This window comes from Geotrypetes seraphini, chromosome 15, assembly GCF_902459505.1.
Source record: "Geotrypetes seraphini chromosome 15, aGeoSer1.1, whole genome shotgun sequence".
Classification (NCBI taxonomy): domain Eukaryota; kingdom Metazoa; phylum Chordata; class Amphibia; order Gymnophiona; family Dermophiidae; genus Geotrypetes; species Geotrypetes seraphini.
The window spans coordinates 28,223,334-28,246,635 of NC_047098.1; the positions used below are offsets into that span (position 1 = coordinate 28,223,334).

The following is a 23,302-nucleotide window of genomic DNA, read 5'->3' on the forward strand; positions in this document are numbered from 1 at the left end:
TGCTACTGGGAAACTGGAACAAGCTGACTGGTTCCTACACAGACACTATGGCACCCAGATCGGTGGCACCTAATGACATCATCTAGCCAATTTCCACGCGGAACTCAACATTTTTTAATTGGCTTAATTGGTGTGATAATTGAAAGTGCCATTAAAAGAAAATTAAAAATGATAAATTTAAGTGTGCGTGTAAATCGATGTGGCACCTATAAGCGCCTACATGAAAAAAGTAAGCACAGTTAGGGGTGGAGTTTGGGCATGAAAATCATTAGGTGCTGGTGAGCCTGGCCCTGGCCTAATATACGTCTAAGTTGTAGATACCTACTGGTATCTAACTTGATTTAGGCGCCAGTAGGCGCAATTCTATAAATGGTGCCTAAATTTGACATGCGGTAGGCCCTATTTCCCTAGGCACCTACCAATTTAGGCAGTGTTTTTTTTTTTGTTTTTTTTTAATGAAAGCTTTTATTGAGATATGCACAAAATATCGAAAATACACAAAATATGCAGCAAGAACAAAGAACAACACACTACAATCCATAAAACACCAAAGGTGCTGCCAACAAGGAAAGCAAGTGCAATCCCCACATACTAACAGTAACAATCTATATGCCAGCAGAATCTTCACCTCAGTTTCACATGCAGAAAATAGGAGACCACAAAAAAAAAAACCCAAACCCATGCAAATACTGAAATGGAGACCCCCCCCCCCCACCCAAGAAAGCTAGACTGTATAAGCAGGGCAATACAGGTAAGTTTACAGTTTATTTAAAATTTGATAAAAATGCTGATAAAAACCTAAGCGCTGTACAATTTAAAATAAGGGTACAGAAAATTCACAAAAATGTACATTAGCACAAATAAAATTTTCAGTAGATACAAAAGACTTACATAACATTCAAAAGACAACAACTAACTGGCAAAAGAGAGAAACAAATGTATTTTCTCCTGTTCTCTGCAAAACACAAAACTAGAAAAATGTACATTTCAGAAAGCAGGCATATCTCAGTCCTTAAAAAGTATTAAATCTTTTCTTTTTTTTTTTTTTTCTTTTAGCTCTGTAGTCTGAGCACTTTATTTTTCTGATTTGGCTGGTGCTAGTCTCTTCCACATTCTATGTGTCAGTCTTCTAAATTCTTTTCCAGGTTAGCTTTTCCATTTCTTCTCTCTCCTCTTGTCATCTTTCTTCCTTCTAAACAGATCTTTTGTTTTACATTTTTTCTCCATACCATACACCCATGTTTCTCTTCCTGTGTTTATATCCCTTTCTCTCACCCTCTACTAGAGAATGACATAGGGACAAATTTTCCCATGTCCCCGCAGGAACTCAATTTCCCCGTCTCATCCACGCAAGTTATGTCGCTGTCCCTTTCCTGTAAGCTCAGCCTTAACCGCACAAATCTTGTTTGAGGCTTGTGTAGATGAGGACAGAGCACACAGGAATGGGGCAGAGACAGGAAAAGAACTTGCTGGGATGGGATGGGAAAATGAGTTCCCATGGGGACAGAGAAAAATTTGTCCCTATATCATTCTCTACCCTCTTCCATCTACTTGCTTTTTCCATCTTCCTATCATTCCCTCTCCAGGACTCCAATTGCCCCTTCTGTCTCTCCCATCCCCAGTCTCCTACCCCTCCTCCATTTTTTAACCCACTTCCATAGTCCCCCCATTCCCATCCTCTGTACTGAGGCTGTGAAGTCAGAGTCTGAAGCATTTTGGGTGGAAACAATAAAAATGTACATAAAACTTATAATATATGGGAAATGTATCATTTTATATATATGTGTGTGTCCTGGATCTAGATCCAGAACAAAAAATGCAAAGCCTAATATCAGTAGGAGTCAGACTTGGAGCTAGAGTTGGACAGTTGAAAAACAGAGGAGTCAGAGTCAAAGGTTTGGTGTACCAACTCCACAGCCCTGCTCTATACTCACCCTCTTAGCCCTCATCTACCCTTCATTGCATCTCATCACTCTATCAGTCCTAGCTCCATCCCTGACTTTCTTTCCTTCTCTTGCCCAGTCTTTTCAAACCAATTTCTACACTCACTCAACCCCTTCAGAGACCCCTCCCCTTTCTCCCATACTCTTCCCCAATACCTCTATCCCTTTTCAATACCTCTCACCCTCTCTGCAGTCTTCCCAGTCATTCATATTACTGTTCTGCAGAGGTCATCTCCTTTTCTTGCCCCCTTTCTAACACATTTAGCACTGTCACTCATTCTCCCAACCCATTAATCTACACCCACTCATACCTAAAATTGCCAAGTACTCACTATCCCCTCGAAACTCCCACTCCCTCTCTCCTATCCATAATTCCCTACTCTGCTCCCCAACACTCTCCCATTCAGTCACCAAGTCCCAGTCGTCTTCTGCTCTGTTCCCTTCCCCTCCCCAATCATATCCATCTTATGATCTGTCCCTTTCTTCACCCCTTAGTCATCTTCTGCTCTATTCCCCGTCTCCCTCCTTCACACCTAGTCTTATCCATCTTCTTTGCTCCTCTTCTCCAAAACCCAACCCCATCCCATTCATTTACTGTGCTGTTTCCCTCCCCCATCACCATCCATCTTCTACTCCTACCCCTTAGCCCCATCCATCTTCTGCCTTCCAGTATCTCTTGTCCATTCTCCATGTCCACCATCATTCCTTCTTTGTCCCTTATCTATTCTGTCCAGCACCTCTCTTCTGTCCCCCTCCCTATTCCCCACCTGTTCAGTATCTGCTCTCTATGTCCCCATCCTTCTCCCTGTGTCCATGTTTCTCCACCTGTCCAGCTTCTTCTTCTTTCCCCTCTCTCCTGCACCCCCACCCCAGGGCCAGCATCTCTTCCCTGCCTCTTCCTCATTGAACTGTATATCTCTCCCTCCTCCATGGATCCAGCTTAATTTTCACTCTTCCCCCACTCCTACAGTCATCCCAATACTCTATAAATGGTTATATGTCAAAGATAGAAGAATGGATGCGTAGTCATGGCCTGTGTTTAAATTTAGGAAAAACAGAGGTGATGTTCGTAGGGAGAGGTGGGGAAGAGACATGGCCTGAATCCTTGTGTGTGTTAGGGGTGACATTACCTGTTAAGAAGGAAATGACAGTTTTAGGGGTTGTTTTGGACCCAGGTTTAACCATGAAATTACAGATTGCTAAGACTGTAAAGGCATTCTTTCGTCAACTTCATATGCTTCATTACCTTAAACTATTGATTTTGACATATGATTTTAGAACTGTTGTACAAGGGATGGTTTTGTTGAGGTTGGACTATTGCAACACACTCTATCTTGGAATTTCTAAGACAAGAGGAAGAGTGACTGATACAAAATGCTGCAGCTAGATTAATTTTGGGTGTAGATAGGATGACACATATGACCCCCAATTTTGAAGAAATTACACTGATTACTAGTTTTATTTTGAGTACAACACAAAGTTATTTCTGTGATCCATCAAACATCGTGGTATTTTCAACAAGTCATTGCAAACTATAAACCAGGCAGATATTTGTGATCTGAAAATAAAAATGTATTATCCTCAAGGAAGCAAGATTACTATGCAGACACCAGAACAATGACATTCAGCATAGCTGATGTTAAGATGTGGAATGCTTTGGTGGATCAGTTGCGACAATGTATTGATCGGTTTCAGTTCAAGAAACAGCTAGAAACCCAATTGTTTGTCACCACATTCTTGTGATATAACAGTTCTTTGGAAAAGAAAAGATAGTTCTCCCCTGTTGATTTTAAGATTTAGTTTGTCATAATTATTATGTTTGTTTTAACTTATGTGAACCGTTTAGTTTTTAAGCGGTATAGAAACAATTTAAATACATAAATAAATCTCTCCCTCTTTCCAGCGATTGTAAATAAAGAAATCTCTCCCTCCACTTAATGTCTCATCTCTTTTACTCTTTGCCCCCCAAATCCACAGATATAGGTGCTGCATCTCACTATTTCTCCTTCCAGCTCTGTGGGGCCCAGTATGGCTTATTATCATCATCTCCTCTTCCTTGCAGTTTGGCATCTCTCTCCTTTCTCCCTCCCCCTCTGCTTCAGTTTTTAAAGTTCAGCTGTCAGAGTTGTCTTCTGCAACCAGAAAGAAGTGTTTGCAAGCTTAAAAAAACCGACAGGAGGTAACAGTTTGTGTGCATATTAGAACAAAAGTGAAAGTATCAGCATACATGGTCGCCTGTTCTGTGCATAAATATAGCCTCACAAAAATGTATGTGCAAAATATTTTGGGGAGGCTAAAATATATGTAGAACAGGCTCCAATGTGCAAAAGAAGCCGTTTACTGCAAAAACTTTGTGAGCATGCATTCAGCAGGCTCCCCCAAATAGCATGCAAGTTCAGCGTGCATAAAATTTACATATACTTAGCTTTCTGAATGGCATGGTATTATACTCAAGGTAGTAGCAATGCACTCTGACATCCGTGCCTGGTATTGCCTAACTTTCTACATCTTCTTCTGTGATCTTAGATTCAGGAGAATCTTTGAAAATCGAGTTTTCATCAATAATACTAGGTATTGTTATCAATTCTTCATTTACAATTAAGGACCAACTAAACTCGCTTATTAAAAAGTGCCTTTTCAGCCTCCGTGCTCTGAGACGAGTGAGAGCACTTTTTCACCAACAACACTTCTCTGTATTGGTTCAATCAATCATTTTGGGCTTCTTTTACTAAGCTGCGATAGCGGTTTTGGTGCACGCTTAGCGCGTGCAGAATTGCCCCCCGCGCTAGACGCTAACGCCAGCATTGAGTTGGCATTAGTTCTAGCCACGTAGCGTGGGTTTAGCGCGCGCTATAATTCTGCGTGTTAAAAATGCTATCGCTATACCAGGGACGTTAGATCACTTACTGTATCATTGTCCCTACATTAAAAGTTTTTGGAATTCAATTTGGCCACAAATTAATAAATTGATGGAAAATTATATAGCAATATCATATGATACAGTTTTATTTGGAATGATGATGAGAAAAAAAAGTCAAATTTCACCAGAAAATAACAAGCTTTTATTAATCATGACAGGGGTTGCCATTCAGCATATAACCAACAATTGGAAGAATTATAATAACCTAAATTATACATTTTGGTGGAACACAATATGTCATATATTCAAAATGGAAAGAGCAATAGCAATACAAAGAGGGACATATATTAAATTTATAAAAATATGGGGGCCATTGACAAAATATTGTAATGAATAAATAGTAGGATTTTTCTTCTTCTTTTCTTCTTTTAAATATCTTTATTATGTCACACATAGAGGGGGGGTAATGAAAATAATCTCTACATAATATGTTATAATATATTATACAATAAGTAATGTATGAATGAAAAGTAATAGAAGGGTAGGGGGAGGGAGAGGGGATAAAAAATATATTTAGAACATAATGTATTAGATATAAAAGTGTTATTGTATATTCATCAATTGTATTTTAATATGTTGTACACTTTCTGTAAAATTTGAAAATAAAAAATAATATATAAAAAAAAAAAAATGCTATCGCAGCTTTGTAAAAGGAGCTCTTTGTCAAGGCTGGATTACTGCAAATCAGTGTATTTGGGTCTTTCACAGGTCAGTCTGCAGAGACTTCTGCAGCTAAACTTATCTTTGGTAAGAGTAAATTTGATCAGGCCCCTCTGCTCAAGGAATTACATTGGCTTCCATTGTATCTCAGAATTCAATTTAAGTGCATTTGTATTGCATTTAAGATCCTATTTGGTATTTTTGCCACTTTGATTCCTTTAGACTGGAATGTTCATAGATCTATCTCATCTTGCCAGAAGTTCTCAAAAATTAAGACTTACATTTCCCTCTCTCAGTGGTAGAAACAGAACCTTTAAGAGATTTAAGGGACAGTAAGGGAATTTTTCAAGTACCTTTCTTATTTCTAATCTTAATGTATATTTTCTGTAAACCGCTTAGAACCTAACGGATGTAGCGGTATATAAGAAATAAATTACATTACATTACATTATTTTTTTGCTTTTAAATGAACCAAATTCTGGAATGCTTTACCGCTTACATTAAGAAGTTTAGGTTCTTTTGCTTTATTCCGGAACGTTCTGAAAACTTTTTTGTTTGCTAAACATTTTGGAAATTAACTGTTTCAGTCTACTTTTCCTTGTCAGGTTTATGTATTTACATTATTGATAACCGAGTCGAGCTCGTCTTGGTTGATGACTCGATCTATAAAACTAAGTTTTAGTTGACTTTAGTTTAGCCCTAAGGTGTAGTAAGTTAAGTATCAAAACTAAGAACACTTGAGCAAAACGGTCCCCATAGTTAATAATGTTCCAGGGATTTGTCTTAGGCTTTCTGCCTATTCAAATGAGGGGGCTGCTGAGAGATTTTGTACAGAACAAGTATCTTTATGAATGTGGTTGATTTTGCCTGTATCTGGCCCAGAAACTGTATTTTTTTTTTTTTTTGTTTGATAGTAGAGATCAGGAAGTGCTGCAAGTACTGGAACATCTGGATTAACAGCTGGAACTTTATAAAGAAGCAGAACAATAAAAAAGAAAATAATTTTTCCCAGGTCTCCCCGGAGCATCAGGGTAAATGAGGAGAGGGGTCGGAGTCTCGCGAGAGGGGCGGGCCGGGGGCGGAGAGGGGCTTCCCTACGTGGCAGGGCACAGCGCTGGAGGAGAGCGGGGGCTGCTTGCCAGGGTGCCCGGATCCTCCTCCGTCTGGAGCGGATGGGGTGCTGCTCCTGGCGCCCGGGAGAGGAATAGTGCGCTTTATCCCACCGGAGGGAATCGGGATCCGTCGCCTTTGCCCCCCCCCCTCCCACCCCAGTATGCAGCGATTGCCGTGGCTTCTCTTCCTCTGCTTCCTGCCATGCAGCTCCCGAGCGGAGAGGGACACGGACTCGAGTTCTGATGGTAAGGAAAGGGGAGAAAAGGTGGCCCATTGATCGGCCCGACCCGTGGGAGCCAACTTTTCAAAGTGATTGGGGGCTCTGAACCCAGGGGAAATGACCCCTCCCTGGACACAATCAAGGAGTTTGCTGAAGCCCCTACAGCACCCAGAGAGCTGGACTGGAGAAGGCATCTTCCTCTTGACCTTTGTCTGTCCATGGGTCTGTGGGTGCATCAAAATCAGCACCCCGATATTGTTTTGAAAAGTTGGTTCCCCTATTGGCCAATATAATAATAATAATAACTTTATTTTTATATACTGCCCTACCATAAACAGTTCTAAGCGGTTTACAAGACTGTATATAGACAGTGACATTACAGCGAACTTACGAATTTACATTGGTATGTTAAGCTTAGTCAAGTTTATCTGGAAGTGTATTGGGAGTACATCAGGTTGAGGTGGGGGGGTCAGAGAAATTTGTCAAAGGGGTAGGTTTTTATTGACTTTCTAAACGTTTGGTACGAAAGTGCGTTTGAGATACTGTACATGACATCTTCCTTTGACAATTGCCTTACCCTACCGCACAGAAATATGTTCGCTGAATTTATTTTAATATTTCTAATTTTTCGTACCTGGGTACGGTTTCATCTGTAATGTGTATCGGAACAGCAAGATGTGTCAAATTATTAAACTAAGCTATGTATCTCCGAAACGACTCTTGTGGATACTTTGATAACTGTCAAGAAAATGTATTTTTACTGTAAGTTGACAAGACGGGAGAAAAAGTTCAATTTATTGTTTTGTCTTGGTGAATTGACGATGTTCCTAAATGGACTATATTTGAAAGTGTCAACGTTCCAAAGGTACACTGAAATCATCCACCTAATATTAGGTTCTAGACATCTACAAGTCCCTATTAATGAGTCAAGGTCCAGGGTAGCAGTTTTCTGGGTTTTAGTTCTCAAAAACACTGGTAATCTTTCTGCTGGCAATTCACCAACACAAAAACCAAAAGGAATTGACCCTAAAATATCCACAAAGAAGAAAATCCAGAGAAAACCACAAAAAACTCTGTGGAGTGACGATGTTCCTAAATGGACTTTATTTGAAAGTGTCAAAGTTCCAAAGGTACACTGAAATCATCCACATAAAAGCCTTAAAGGACCTAGTCCGCTAGGGATACAGGACCCAACATGGTCCGCGTTTCGACAAAAAGTCTTCTTCAGGGGTCCCTGGGGGTCTTATAAAGGTGAATACATGGGAAACAATTGTGTGGTGAGCAGGAAGTGAGATACCACACAATTGTTTCCCACTTATTCACCTTTATAGGACCCCCAGGGACCCCTGAAGAAGACTTTTTGTCGAAACGCGGACTATGTTGGGTCCTGTATCCCTAGCGGACTAGGTCCTTTAAGGCTTTTATGTGGATGATTTCATTGTACCTTTGGAACTTTGACACTTTCAAATAAAGTCCATTTAGGAACATCGTCACTCCACAGAGTTTTTTTGGGTTTTCTCTGGATTTTCTTCTTTGTTGATATTTTAGGGTCAATTCCTTTTGGTTTTTGTGTTGGTGAATTGCCAGCAGAAAGATTACCAGTGTTTTTGAGAACTAAAACCCAGAAAACTGCTACCCTGGACCTTGACTCATTAATAGGGACTTGTAGATGTCTAGAACCTAATATTCAAAAGATTTATTCTAAATGTGGGACCCTTTTACTAAAGGCTGTTAAGCCCTAACCTGTGTTATCACGTGAAACCCCCCCCAGGTATTTTGCTTTTTAGCATGCACTAACCCTTATCCCCTTCCCCCTTTTACAAAACTGTAGCATGGTTTTTAGTGCAGGCCACAGCGGTAACAACTCCGAGCCACAGCCAGCGCTAATAAACATGCTATGGTTTTGTAAAAGGGGGGAATATGTTAGGTATTTTTCAAAAATATTTTTCAGGGTGTATGTCATGTGTGGAGAATGGGCGTGAAAACCTTACCCAGCTAGTGTGTTTGAATTACTGCACACTAACTAGCTAACATAGAATTAGCGCAGGAGCACTTAGGGCCAGATTCTGCAAATGGCACTGTTATCAGTGGCCACCCAAAAAAGTGGCATCATTTGCGTGTCAACCATGCTTCGGCACCATTTGCAGAATCACAGTCACATCAAAATTAGGTGCAGAAATATTGGCGGGTGTTTTTCATGCCTACATATATGGTGCCTACCTGTGATGACAATTGTGTCCATAGAGCAGTGTATCGCAAACTGTGTGCCATGGCACACCAGTGTGCCTCCTGAGATTTCTGGTGTACCACGACACACTTAGCGAGGAGGAGAGTCACCCACGCCGGCTGCCTGCCTACAGGATGTGCCTCTCGCGGCAAAAGGCGCGTCCTATAGGAAGTCAGCTGGCGCAGGTGACTCTCCTCCTGGCCAGCGTCTCTCCTCCTCTCCCCACACCTCCCGGATCCCACCACCAGCGGGGTCGTGGCCAGACGGGCCTCCGCACATGCGCAGAAGTCGACGTGACGACCTCACGCAGGTGCATGATATCATCGTGTTGGCTTCCGCGCATGCGCAGAAGTTGACGTGATGACCTCACACACGTGCATGATGTTCATCGTGTTGGCCTCCGCACATGCTGCAGAAGTCGACGTGAGGACCTCACGCACGTGCATGATGTTATCGCGTTAACTTCCGGGTGCCTTCCAGCCGGGGCACTGGATTTAGTGTGCCGCCGGCTGGAAAGTTTGCTTATTTGTCTCCAATGATCAGGCTGGACTAATGTGATAAGAACAGAGGAGATATTATGAACAATTGATTAAAGAGTAAAGTAATTGAAAACTGACTCAGTAAAGAAGACTACGTATTTAAAACATTACTTTATTGATAGAATGAACATTTTATGAGTTTTAAGTGATTTGGGTGATTGGGTGGGCTCCATGTTTGGGGAGGTTGATTGTATGTATTATATAAAACTAGTATTTTAGCCCGTTACATTAACGGGTGCTAGAATATATGTCTGTCTGTCTTTCTTTATTTCTGTCTCTCTCTCCTTCCCGCTGTCTTTCTTTCTGTCTATCTCTCTCCCTGGCCCCCTTTGTCTGTCTGTCTTTCTGTGTCTCTCCCTGCCCCTTTGTCTTTCTGTCTCCCTTTCTATCTATCTGTCTGTCTCTCACCCTGCCTCCTATGCAGCAGCATTTCTCTCCCCCCCACTTGCCTGTGCAGCAGCCACAGCAGCATTCCCTCCCTCTCCATTTCCCTCCCGCCAAACTACTTCCCTGTGCAGCAGCAGTGTTTCCCCTACCCCCCTCTTTCCCTTCCTGCGATCTGGCCGGCTCCCTTAGTCCCTTCCCGCCCCCCCTTCCCTTCCTGCAGTCCCGACAAACCTGCGACTTCAGCAGCGTCTGCAGCACTCTACACATGCTGCTTCGGGGCCTTATACTACCCTGTTTTGCTCTGCTGTGTCTCTGATGATGTCATCAGGGACGTGCCAGAGTATATCAGGGCAGTAGAAGGCCCTGAAGCAGCGTGTGTAGAGTGCTGCAGACTGCTGGAGTCGGCAGGTTTGGATTCGGGACCGCGGGAAGGAAAGGGGGGGAGGGAATAAGTGAGCCGTCGGATCGCGGGAAGGGAAGGGGAGGGCGGCAAGTGATTAAGTGAGCCTGAAGCCGAGCCACGAGTGTGGGGCCGTTTCTGCAGCGGTGCGAGGTGGAGAGGTGGAGAGCAGGGAGGCTTGTCTGGCCCGCATACGCACTCCTACCGCCATAGCCCGACAGATAAGGGATCAGGGAAGCACGCGGTAAGAGTGTGCATGCGCGCTTCGCATTTTATTATTATAGATGATGATATTGAAAAAAAACATTTTTTTAACGTGATGGTGCATATATAAGTAAAATAAATGATTAAATATTTATGAAATTATGAATAATTTGTAGCTATAGCTCTCTTATTGTGTTGAGTTTGTATATTATTACTTGGAGCTATTGAAATATAATTTATAAGTCCCGGTGTGCTAGTGTGCGTTGGTTGTCAAGATTCATATTCATTAGGGATATTTCTACCACTGGGGGTCAAGCTGCTATATCTGGGGTCCAAGAGGGACCTATGGAAGGTGAGGTGAGGGACTATGACATACGCTTTTGGGGGGGAAATCTGAGGGACTATTTTTTGTGGGGAGCTTTTTCTGATATATTTTACTGCATACTCCTAAGGCTTCAGTTCTGTTAGCGCCATAGCTTTTTATTTTCAGGGGGTACTCAGGGACTGGCATCTTTTCCACTTCCTGATAACATTGATCTATGGTCCCCAAGCCTTAGTAAAAGAGCCGAGGCATTGCACACTGATTCTGCCTTTTCATAAATTCTGTGGTTGGTTGCAGGAAGTTTGGCTATTGTAGGTGAGTCCCTCAGTGTTTATGTTTTATGTTTATTAAAATTTGATATGCTGCCAAATCTTAGAGTTCTCAGCGGTTTGCATAAACATAAAAAATGGAACTCCTATGTGGGCCAAATACGAAATTGCCATGAAGAGGGTACGTTTAGGAAATTCCTCAAGATGCAACTGTTTGTAGATGCCTATTTCTAGTCAATAATTGCTCTTTCTGGCAAAGCCAATGAACTGTTCATGATCTTTTTTAACATGGTTTTAGTTTGTAAAAATGATTTTTAAGGATTATTTGTTTGTCTATGTTATGATGATTTTGTTTTAAATTATGTATGTAATTATGTATGTATGTTTGTATGTAATTATGTATGTTTGCATGTATGTTTTAAATTATCTATGTAATTCTGGGATTCAAAGGCAAGTTGGATGCACACCTTCTTGCAAATCACATTGAGGAATATGGGTTAACAAGGTATTCATCAGGGAACACCTAGCTTAGCTTCCGCGTGTGCGGGTTGCCGGTCTAGATGGAGCTAAGGTTTGATCCGGTGAAGGCATTTCTTATGTTCTTATGTTCTGTAAACGGTACAGAAATTTTTAAAATAAATAAATAAATGTGTACAGTATATTAAAATAAAAAAGAATGCCATTTAAAATACAAATTGCATTCAACCGAGAGAATTTTTCTCACAGCGTTACCACTTCATTCACACGTGTGGTTAATCATTCACTGTTCCTCAGCGGGCCACCATGCGCTCAAACAATCTCATTGAGCATGGCTTTATGTCCCCACTCCTCATTGGAACCAGCGTGTTTTCTCTTATTGTGAATCTTATTCAAATTCAATTATAAATAAAGTTTAAATGCTAAAAGTACTTAGCTTTTAACTAGATGTTGAACCGGGGAGTTTTAGTATGTACCGACATGTTTCGCCCGTATCAGTTGCTGGGCTTTATCAAGGTTCATGCTCCCTGTAAGATATAAAACATAAAAACTAAGTTTGCATAGTTAACCTTCCTAATATCTTCTCAATGATATCGTATAAAGTGATTTAAAGAACCATTATTTCCCCTTCCTTACCTCATCTACACTTTCACCACCATAGCGTCCAAACGGAATAGTGGGCTGATTCGCGATCATGTGATTTATAGGATCCCGCCCCCAGCGTCATCCGTCATTCAATATGTGAGGGGTGACGTCAGGGATCGGGTGCCCCGAAAAATTAATCAAAATACACTGAATCATATGGAGGACATACCCAACCGAATCTTATATTAAAGAAATCTTATATAAAGGAAAACTTATATTAAAGAAGCCCATTCAAGTTCGTTATTTAGTCCATAAGGGGTTACTGAATTTAAACGATAAATCCAGCGTTGTTCAAGCATATTGAGTCTCTGCTCCCAGTTTCCTATCTGCTCACACGATTAATGGTTCTTTAAATCACTTTATACGATATCATTGAGAAGATATTAGGAAGGTTAACTATGCAAACTTAGTTTTTATGTTTTATATCTTACAGGGAGCATGAACCTTGATAAAGCCCAGCAACTGATACGGGCGAAACATGTCGGTACATACTAAAACTCCCCGGTTCAACATCTAGTTAAAAGCTAAGTACTTTTAGCATTTAAACTTTATTTATAATTGAATTTGAATAAGATTCACAATAAGAGAAAACACGCTGGTTCCAATGAGGAGTGGGGACATAAAGCCATGCTCAATGAGATTGTTTGAGCGCATGGTGGCCCGCTGAGGAACAGTGAATGATTAACCACACGTGTGAATGAAGTGGTAACGCTGTGAGAAAAATTCTCTCGGTTGAATGCAATGTTAACTAGTTCTTCATTCCAAGTTATTTAGAAATTAGTGCTGAAGGTTACATTTAAAATACAAAAGCATACAGAGGACAAACAAATTACATAATAACTACATACCCCCCCCCCCTTTTACTAAACAGCGATAGCAGTTATTAGCGCAGGGAGCCACGCTGAATGCTCTGTGCTTCTCCCGACGCTCATAGAGTTCCTATGGTGGCTGGGGACAGCGCAGAGCATTCAGCGCGGCTCCCTGCACTAATAATCGCTTTCGTGGTTTAGTAAAAGGGGGGATTGTGAATTATAAGGAAAATCTGTTGAAAACTTCAATAGATATGATCACTCCACCTCTGAAGGATGGCCTGGCATTCCGAGTACCAGAAGCTTTTATTTATTTTTCATTTGCTCACTTATTTGGTTATCTCTAACAGATTTGCTCATTCTGACTGTTGCAACTAAGGAGACTGAAGGATTCCAGCGCTTTCAAAGATCTGCTGAGGTTTTCAACTACAGCATCAAGGTAAAAACAGACCTGGAGACAAAACTGTTTTGACATAGTAACACAGTAAATGATGGCAGATAAAGACCAGTATGTTCCATGTAGTCTGCCCAGTAAGGTGGCTGGTGTATCTGCTGCTTTGTGCAGATCACACCTCTCAGCTTTCTTTCATCAAGTATGCACGTTACACCTCTCTTCTGACAATGACGTGTGAAGATTACGTTTAGCTTTGATTTGCTTGCATCCTCTTGTGATATAGGGCCCGATTCACTAACCTGACCAATCGGTGTCCGATCCGGGCAGCGCCGATCAATTCTGGAAGCCAGAATAATCTAATGGGGGCGATTGGAGGCACGCCCCCATCCGCTGACACGGATCACTAGGTAGCGAACCCGACGCATGCGCATGTGTTTGCTGTCTGTTTTGGGGTTTTTAAAAAAACTTTTTTGCACGCTAAATTTGAGCGCCACATTGCTGAGCGTCACCACTCGCTACCCTCATATAACAAAACTTGGTCCTTATTACTTGATTATTGTAAAACCGACCTTTGAGATTGCTTTCATTCCTTTATCCTTTTAATTATATCCATATTATGTACCTTGATTCTTTTCTTTTGTCTTTTTGACTATGTACAGGCACTCATATACTGCTCTTCATTATCTTCATTATTTACCTCACTTGTTCGGATATCCTTGTAACTTATCATGTGTGTTTATTGCTATTTCTGTCTTACTTGTTATGCATATGTCCAGTCTACCATTTTCTGCAATTTGATATTCTTGGCAAGTGTTAATACTTGTTCTCACGTGCTCTCCTTTTCCAGAGCACTTTATTGCTATTGTTGGAACTATATTTCCTCTGATAAAATCAATAAAAATATTTGAACTAAAAAAAAACCAAAAAAACTTTTTTTTACTGGTCCCGATTCACCTGCTCTCTGCTGCCCTTCCCTGCAGTGCGAGCCTGTGGTTTTAACCTGCGGACTTAAAGGGGGTTAAAACCACGGGCTCGCACTGCAGGAAAGGGCAGCAGAGAGCAGGAGAGTCAGGGGAGGCAGAGAGCAGGTCGTGGCAGGGAGCCAGAGAGAGAGTCAAGGAGGGATGGGAGGGATGTTATTAAATGAGAGTACCCAAGAAAGGGACTTGGGGGTAATGGTGGACATGACAATGAAGCCGACGGCACAGTGCGCAGCGGCCGCTAAGAAGGCAAACAGAATGCTAGGCATAATCAAGAAAGGTATTACAACCAGAACGAAAGAAGTTATCCTGCCATTGTATCGGGCGATGGTGCGTCCGCATCTGGAGTACTGCGTCCAATATTGGTCGCCGTACCTTAAGAAGGACATGGCGTTACTCGAGAGGGTTCAGAGGAGAGCGATACGTCTGATAAAGGGGATGGAAAACCTTTCATATGCTGAGAGATTGGAGAAACTAGGTCTCTTTTCCCTGGAGAAGAGGAGACTTAGAGGGGATATGATAGAGACTTATAAGATCATGAAGGGCATAGAGAGAGTAGAGAGGGACAGATTCTTCAAACTTTCGAAAAATAAAAGAACAAGAAGGCATTTGGAAAAGTTGAAAGGGGACAGATTCAAAACGAATGCTAGGAAGTTCTTCTTTATCCAACGTGTGGTGGACACCTGGAATGCGCTTCCAGAGGTCGTAATAGGGCAGAGTACGGTACTGGGGTTCAAGAAAGGATTGGACAATTTCCTGCTGGAAAAGGGGATAGAGGGTTATAGATAGAGGATTACTGCACAGGTCCTGGACCTGTTGGGCCGCTGCGTGAGTGGACTGCTGGGCACGATGAATCTCAGGTCTGACCCAGTGGAGGCATTGCTTATGTTCTTATGAGGTAGAGAGCAGGTCACGGCGGAGAGCAGGAGAGCGGGGAGCCAGAGAGAGAGAGCTGGGGAGCTAGAGAGAGAGTCGAGGAGGCAGAGAGAAGGTTTATTTCAGGGCTGCAGGGATGACAGGACAGTCAGAAAGGATGTGAGCGACTGGTCCCCAGCAGTCGCTTCTTGTTGATCAGCCAGCCCAGTCGGTGTTCATGATTTTTGTTTTGTGAATCACATTCCTGCCTACTTTGCATGCCGTTTCCCCTCATTTGCATGCACAGATTGGAATTGGATCGGTACACAGGTTAGTGAATCGGATCGTAGGGAAATCGGGTCGCAAGGGGGCGCCAACCGATCGGTACACAATTGGTTTGCTTAGTGAATCTGGCCCATAGAGGTCATCTGTATTTATTTATTTTATCTGTTTTCTATCCCATTGTCCCCAAAGAGCTCAGAACGGGTTACAGGTTTAACATACATACAATGTCTGAGGCCTCTTAGCTCCACTATGCTTTTTATTTTGCTCCACCTAGCAGCATTTATCAACTCCAAAAATGTATTAGGTGCACCTCAGTTCGACTCTTCAAGAATCTCATTTGATTGCTGAATTTTGAGTATTATTGGATTTGATTCTCTCTTTCCATATTGTGTTCTTTCTGGGCATTATTTGTCTTCTTTTTCTCTTATGTATTTTTTTGGTTCCTAGAATTGCCTTTATTTTCTGTAATATATTGCTGTATGAGTGTTAGATGCTTAGCTCCGTAATGATGGAAATTATGGAATACAATAAAAATGTACATCACTGCGTATATGGATACATGAAGAATATTCACCACCAGCGGCTCTCCATATAGAGACAATATTCAACAGTATTCAGTCCTAAATTAAACCACTTAACTATGTAGATGGCAGCTAAATATCATCGCTATATATATAGCTAGATGAAAAGCCCTTGCTGTACCCCCAGTATTTGGATAGTGTCAGAGCATTCACTTTAATTGGCTTTATTTTCTTGCACAGAATACACCACTCGGCCTCTCTTCCCATGTAAAGTTGGAAAATGAGGACCAGGGATTGTACTGGGTTGTGCAGCATGTGGTACCATGTGGGGGAAGCCTTCTGCCCAATATCGGGGACAGCCAATAAAGCAAACAGGATGCTAGGAATTATTTGTAAAAGGGATGGTTAACAAGACTAAGAATGTTATAATGCCTCTGTATCGTGCCATGATGCAACCTGATCTGGAGTATTATATTCAATTCTGGTCTCCTTATCTCAAGAAAGATATAGCAGTACTAGAAAAGGTTCAAAGATGAGCAACCAAGATGATAAAGGGGATGGAACTCCTCTCGTATGAGGAAAGACTAAAATGTTTAGGGCTCTTCAGCTTGGAAAAGAGACGGCTGAGGGGAGATATGATTGAAGTCTACAAAATCCTGAGTGGAGTAGAACGGGTACAAGTGGATCGATTTTTCACTCCATCAAACATTACAAAGATTAAAGGACACTCGATGAAATTACAGGGAAATACTTTAAAAACCAATAGGAGGAAACTCAGAAAATAGTTAAGCTCTGGAACGCATTGCCAGAGGTTGTGATAAGAGTGGATAGCTTAGCTGGTTTTAAGAAAGGTTTGGACAATTTCCTGGAGGAAAAGTCCATAGTCTGTTATTGAGAGAGACATGGGGGAAGCCACTGGATCAGAAGCATGGAATGTTGCTACTCCTTGGATTTTGGCTAGGTACTAGGGACCTGGATTGGCTACCGTCAGAACGGGCTACTGGGCTTGATGGACCATTGGTCTGACCCAGTAAGGCTATTTTTATGTTCTTATGTAGAAAATTAGTGGTCTGTGAAGGACTTGAGAAGAGGAAATCAGATAAGATTACTTGTCACCTTTATTTGCAGGTCCTTGGCCTGGGCGAGAGGTGGAATGGAGGAAATCAGATCCATGCAGCTGGTGGAGGACAGAAAGTTCGACTGTTGAAATCGGCTCTGAAGCAGATTGCTAGGAGAGATGATTTAATTGTCCTTTTTACAGAGAGGTAACTAATAGACTTGGGGCTTCCAGTTGCTGACTATGGAACATAAGGAATATCATTAGGCAGAGGCATAATAAGAGGGGGCAGGGCAGACTGCCCCAGGCGCTTTCTTGGTGGTGCAAGCAACCCAAATCATGTTAATTAGCTTAAATGGTGTTGTAATCCATTGGTGGATAATTAAAAAAAAAAATGTAAACAATTAGGAATTCTGCAAGGAACTCAGAACAGCGCCTAGCGACACCTAAGTTGAGGCACCCTCCAATGTCTTAGAATGCCTACCTGAAAAGTAGGCATGGTTAGGGGTAACCAGCGCCTAAAGTTAGCCCCCTATTTTGGAGGCGCCCACCTAGATAGGCGCCTCTCTAAACTGAAGAACAAGCTCAATTGAGCTTTGTAATCAGCATTGATTGAAACATAGGCGCCTATCAAGAAAGCGCGATTCTGCAACAAGGCGCTTCTAAATATTTAGGTGCCCTTCAAAACAATAGGCGCTGTGCACGTTAGGCGTGGGCAGAGCTATATGTTAGATGCCATGTTGCAGAATCGCTGCTCTTAAGCGTGCTTAAGCACTCAGCTGGGTGCCTAACTTTTAGTTGTGCCTAGAGCTGGCCTATTTCTTGGGCGCCTCCAAAATAGGTTCCGCTCAGCGGGATTCACTAAACAGCGCCCAATTTTACTTGAATCGCGCTGAACAGTGCCTAATTAGGTGCCTAACTTTTAGGGGCTTTTTATAGAATTTGCCCTTAAGTGTGGTAAACTTAGGCATTGCTGGTAAAACCTGGCCTGGCTTGGTAAAACCTGGCCTAATATACTTATGTGATGTCTAGCAACTCCTAAACACATCTAGTTGCTGCTAGGTGTGATTCTATAAAGGACTCTTAGCGTTTGATTTACAACCATATGGAGCGGCACTTGCAATGTAGGCACGCTTAGTCATTGTTTATATAATTGGCCCTTATTACATAAGTTCTTCCTTCTTTGCTTTCCTTATGCGTTTTTGGTAGTAGGTTTAAGGCTTGTAACATGCAGGTTGGAATTGATCCTCTTTCTTAAAAAAAAAATAAACCCTTCTAATTGATTTATTTTCTCTTTATTACTATATTATTTTCAAGATTTCACTTGCACTGCTTTCTACATTCTTTTGCAGTCCTGTTTTTTTTCTGTCTGTCCTTTTAGCTATGATGTGATCTTTGCATCAGGCCCTGCAGAAATTCTAAAGAAGTTCAAACAAGCTAAGAGTCAAGTGGTCTTCTCAGCAGAAACTCTGCTCTATCCTTACCGAAGGCTAGACTTGCAGTACCCACAAGTCCGAGAAGGGAAGAAGTACCTGGGCTCCGGAGGTAAGAGAAAGTATTAGCATCACCTAAATACCACTTGGCAGTCAAACTGGAAGAATTTCTGGAAAACATAAACATCTAAAAGTATATGAAGGGAGACAATGAGAAAACACAGTGAACATATGCAGTAAGACAGAGGTGTATTATTTAATGTGATATGTTGGGTATCTGAATATTAAAAAGGAGGATGAAACTTGATATCCTAAAACCCTTCCTGGATCAATTTAAAAAGTCAAGTACAGACAGTCCCCGGTTTAGAAATAAATCTTTTTTAATAAAGAGAAAAAGTCAATGAACAGTACAAAATATGCAAGGTGAAATTTCCAAAAAGCATCAAAAGTAAAGAGCTCCCCCTTCTCGCCCCCCATCAGCACCACTATAGCAAGGGAATACAAATGAAGAGGATGTGGTAGCAAACATTGGCCAAGAAACTTGCGTCAGGCTCGTACTTACGAACTGGAGTCCTGCTTTTCCCTTCATGTGCCAACACGACCCTCTTCCTCCCTTCCTGTCCCAATGTGCCCCTCTTTCTCCCTTCCATGTCCCAATGCACCCCTCATCCTTCTTCTCACTTGCATCCCTCCCACGTTACCTCCTGTGGCCAGCGCCCTCCTCCCTGCCATACTTCTCAAAGCTGTGGCTGTGGTTCCTGTAGGCGGCCCCCAAGCTGACCAGGAGGCCTTCCCAGCAGAGAGGGAAGGCTTCTGGGTCAGCTGTGAGCCACGTGCAGGACCTGCGGCCATGGCTGAGAAGAGAAGTACAGCAGGGAGGAGGGAACCCACCACAGGAGGATGCAGGGCATGTTGGGACACGGAAGGAAGGGAAGAAACTTCAGACAAAGGGTGAAGGGAGGGAACATGAACTTAGGCCACAGAATGGAGGGACATAGGATGGAAAAATGGAGGGAGTAAGGGAAAGATGTTGAGGTGGGAGAGGGAATAGAAAGAGAATTGTTGAGCACAGGAGTCTGAATGAGAGATGGTGCACATGGGGAAATGAAGAAAGAGGAGAAATGTTGGACATAGGGAGGGAGAAATATTGGATATGGTGGTGGGAGAGGTATGAGGTACAGATGCATGGGGATGAGAGGGAGAAATGGTGGATTTGGTGGAGAGGGAACAGTGGGACAGATGAAGAACGAAAGTAAGTGTAAACCTATATTTTTTTCTATTTAAACTACAGTACTTTGTTTTGAGGACTGTTTCTTTAATGTTTAATGTTTTTATAGACTTATGTATTCTACAGGATCCGAGTTATTTACAAATTCAATTTAAGAATGGTTTAAAAACCGTAACCTGTTCTTAACCTGGGGACTGCCTGTAGTCAAGGGGTTTTTCTAGAGCTTTTTCAACAGATAATGAGAAATTGGGGATAGAATTGAGCCTCTAGATATGTAAAAAGCAATATTTAGGGGATAAGTTATCAATGTGGACTGAGGTGTTATTTTACAATTAACCCCAGTTATTAGTAACTAGGTCACGTTGTATAAAATGAGACTTGTGGTATATGCCTTAACGGTAACCCTCATTGATAACTGCATCCCTTAAAAAACAACAATGATCCTAGTGTTTTTTGGGAGGGTTTCACCTAGTCATCATCCTGTGTCTGATCCCAGTACTTGGAAGTACCTGGATGATCTTAATTGGGAGATCTATTCCCTGTTCATTACTCCTAGAAGTAAGAGGTAATAACCCCACAAAACTATCTAGCTCGGTGATTCTTAAGCCTGTCCCCCAGCCATTTGGGTTTTCAAAATATTCTTAATGAATATGCAAGGAGCAGATCTGCATATAATAAAGGTAACAGGCATGCAAATTTGCCTCATGCTTATTCATTACGGATATCTTGAAAACCTGACTGACTGGGAGTCCCCCAAGATAGCTGTCAGTTGTCAATGGATTGCTCTCCAAACACTTACTCAAACATTTTTTTAACCCAATTATGCTATAAAGCTTGACCACAACCACCAGTGATAAATTTCACAATTAAAATTGTGCGTTGACGGGAAAAAATACTTTCTCCATTTTGTTTTATGCTTAAATCTGTTTATTACATCATACTGTGTAAAATAATTGTTCCTTTTACACGCTAAGCAACAGACAGTGATAACAAGATAACAGATTACATTTACAATATCTTTCATCATATTCCTTCCCCATAGCACATTGATCTCTAGCTAGCATTGATTCTTAAACTTATCAGTTTGTAGTGAGAAATTGATATAGTATCCCTTCTAAATAGGGAAAAGGATTCATTTTTTTCTAGGGTTTCCCTCTTATAGAGAAATTTTCTAATCTAATCTAATCTTCTATTTGTGCATGGCTCATACCTATACAGGCTTAAGGCGACTGTAAAGAGAGGTAAGAGGAGAGAGAAAGAGGAGGGAGAGAGAGGAGGTGGATAGGTAAGAGGGAGAGGAAGGGGAGAGAAAAAGAGGGAAGAGAGGAGGAAGGGAAAGGGAGAGAAGAGAGGGTAAAGGAGATTAAGTACTGAACAGATGGGTTTCAGTTTTCTTCGGAAGATGATGTGGCAAGGTTCAGTTCTTGTCTTTTCTGTAAGGCCATTCCAAGTTTTGACTCCTAGGAAGGTAAGCATGGATTCCTGTGCCTAACTACTTCCAATAGTGAATGTGTCTTGGCATGCCATTGAAAATAAGACATCCTTTCCTACGTAAATCATTCAAATTCTTTCTTCCAACTGGGAGCAGGTGTAGACAGTGGCAGGGGGAGCGGACCACCCATCTTGGTGAGGAGCGCTGGCATCTCTCTGCCCCTCCCTATGCCATGCTCATATCCTCCTTTCCCCACCCCCCTGCAACTCTTTAAAATCTTTGCCAGTGCGATCAGCTACTCTAGCCTGGCTCCCTCTGAAATCCCTTCTGGGTCATGGGACTAGGAAGTGACATCAGAGGGAAAGCCAGCGCAAGCAGCAGGTTGGAGAAGCTGCTTGCACTGGTAAAGATTTTAAGACAAGGATCTCAAAGTCCCTCCTTGAGGGCCACAATCCAGTCGGGTTTTCAGGATTTCCCCAATGAATATGCATTGAAAGCAGTGCAAGCACATAGTTCTCATGCATATTCATTGGGGAAATCCTGAAAACCTGACTGGATTGCGGCCCTCAAGGAAGGACTTTGAGACCCCTGTTTTAAGAGGTATGGGGGTGTAAATGGAAGGCATGAGTGTGGCACGGAAGGAGTGAGGGTGTGGCGAGGAGGGGCACCACTGCCCCAGGCTCCTCCTACCCTCACTATACCACTGGGTGTAGAAGATCATTAAATAAAATTAAATCTAGGTTCATAGGAATTTTCTGAGTGAGGAAACCTTCCAAAATAAATGACGTGCCTTTTTAAAACGGAAGCAGGAAGCCCACACAGAGGCTCCTGCTTCGGCCACTAGTCCCAAAAGATGCACCTTCCACTCCCCGGCGTATCATGTGATACACGAAGAGGGGCCAAAGGCCCTGATTGGTTCAGTCACCTAAGGCCCCTCCCAAGGGGTGGGGCCTTAGGCATCTGAATCAATCAGGCCTTAGGCACCTCCCTCTATATCCAGGTTACAGAGGGAGGAGCCTAAGGCCCTAATTAGTCAAGCCTAAAGCCCAGTGGCAGGAGGGAGTGGACATCCCTCCTGCTGCATCACTGCCCTGGGGGGGGAGTCACATTGGCAGGAGGGAGTAGGCATTCCTCCTGCCATTTTCCCTGCCATAGGGGGGCTGCAGTGCCCTAACAGCAGTGACAGTAGGCTGCTTCCCCTGTCACTGCTGATAGGGCTCTGCACATGTGTCAGTTGCTCACTGAGCAATTCATTAGCGCATCAATCGCTGCTGGAGAATCGGCCAACAGCAATCGAGTCTCTATCTTTAGTTCAGGAGTCCCCAGAATCTCTCCTTGAGGGCCGAATCCAGTCGGGTTTTCAGGATTTCCCCAATGAATATGCATTGAAAGCAGTGCATGCACATAGATCTCATGCATATTCATTGGGGGAATCCTGAAACCCGACTGGATTTGGCCCTCAAGGAGGGACTTTGGGGACCCCTGCTTTAGTGCATCTAGCCCTAAGTGTTTCTGTGTGGATCTGAAAGGGGGGGAGTTAATGATGTGAAGGACATGGGCAATACTCCCTCTAAGGAGTGGCTGGGTGCATGAAAATTTATGTGTGTGAGCTGCAAGTTCTACAAACCAACAATTTTTGATTCCAGTATTAGCAATGCATTTCTGTATATAGCACAAAAACCATCACACATATGATAATTGAGTTTAGTTTAATTGATTTTTTTATAGTTTAATTTTGTTTGTAAGTTGGGTCAGGTCAGTATTTTTGTGGGCGACCATGTGATGACCATGTAAAATGTATGAGCAATTGCTTACACACTCTGCTTAGAGGGAACATAGGGCATAGGTGGGTCAGGAGCATTTCCCTAAAATGCACCCAGTGTTATAGAATGTTTTCCACAGTTAAAGGTGGTATAGCAAGTCTGAAATAAAATAAAATTGGTGATCTGCGCCCAACTTGGTTTCAGTTGGTGTAAATCCTC

The 23,302-nt window shown here is 42.3% G+C and overlaps 1 protein-coding gene across 1 annotated transcript in view; it reads left to right on the forward strand.

The window, feature by feature from the left end:
• The first annotated feature begins 6,605 nt into the window (after positions 1 to 6,605).
• Positions 6,606 to 23,302, forward strand: part of PLOD1 (procollagen-lysine,2-oxoglutarate 5-dioxygenase 1) — a 71,023-nt gene continuing 54,326 nt past the window's right edge. Inside the window, exons 1-4 of the mRNA XM_033922371.1 lie at positions 6,606 to 6,881; positions 13,486 to 13,574; positions 17,299 to 17,435; positions 18,609 to 18,772. Of these exons, the coding sequence (XP_033778262.1) occupies positions 6,797 to 6,881; positions 13,486 to 13,574; positions 17,299 to 17,435; positions 18,609 to 18,772 (475 nt within the window). The 5' untranslated portion in view covers positions 6,606 to 6,796. The remainder of the gene's footprint in view (positions 6,882 to 13,485; positions 13,575 to 17,298; positions 17,436 to 18,608; positions 18,773 to 23,302) is intronic.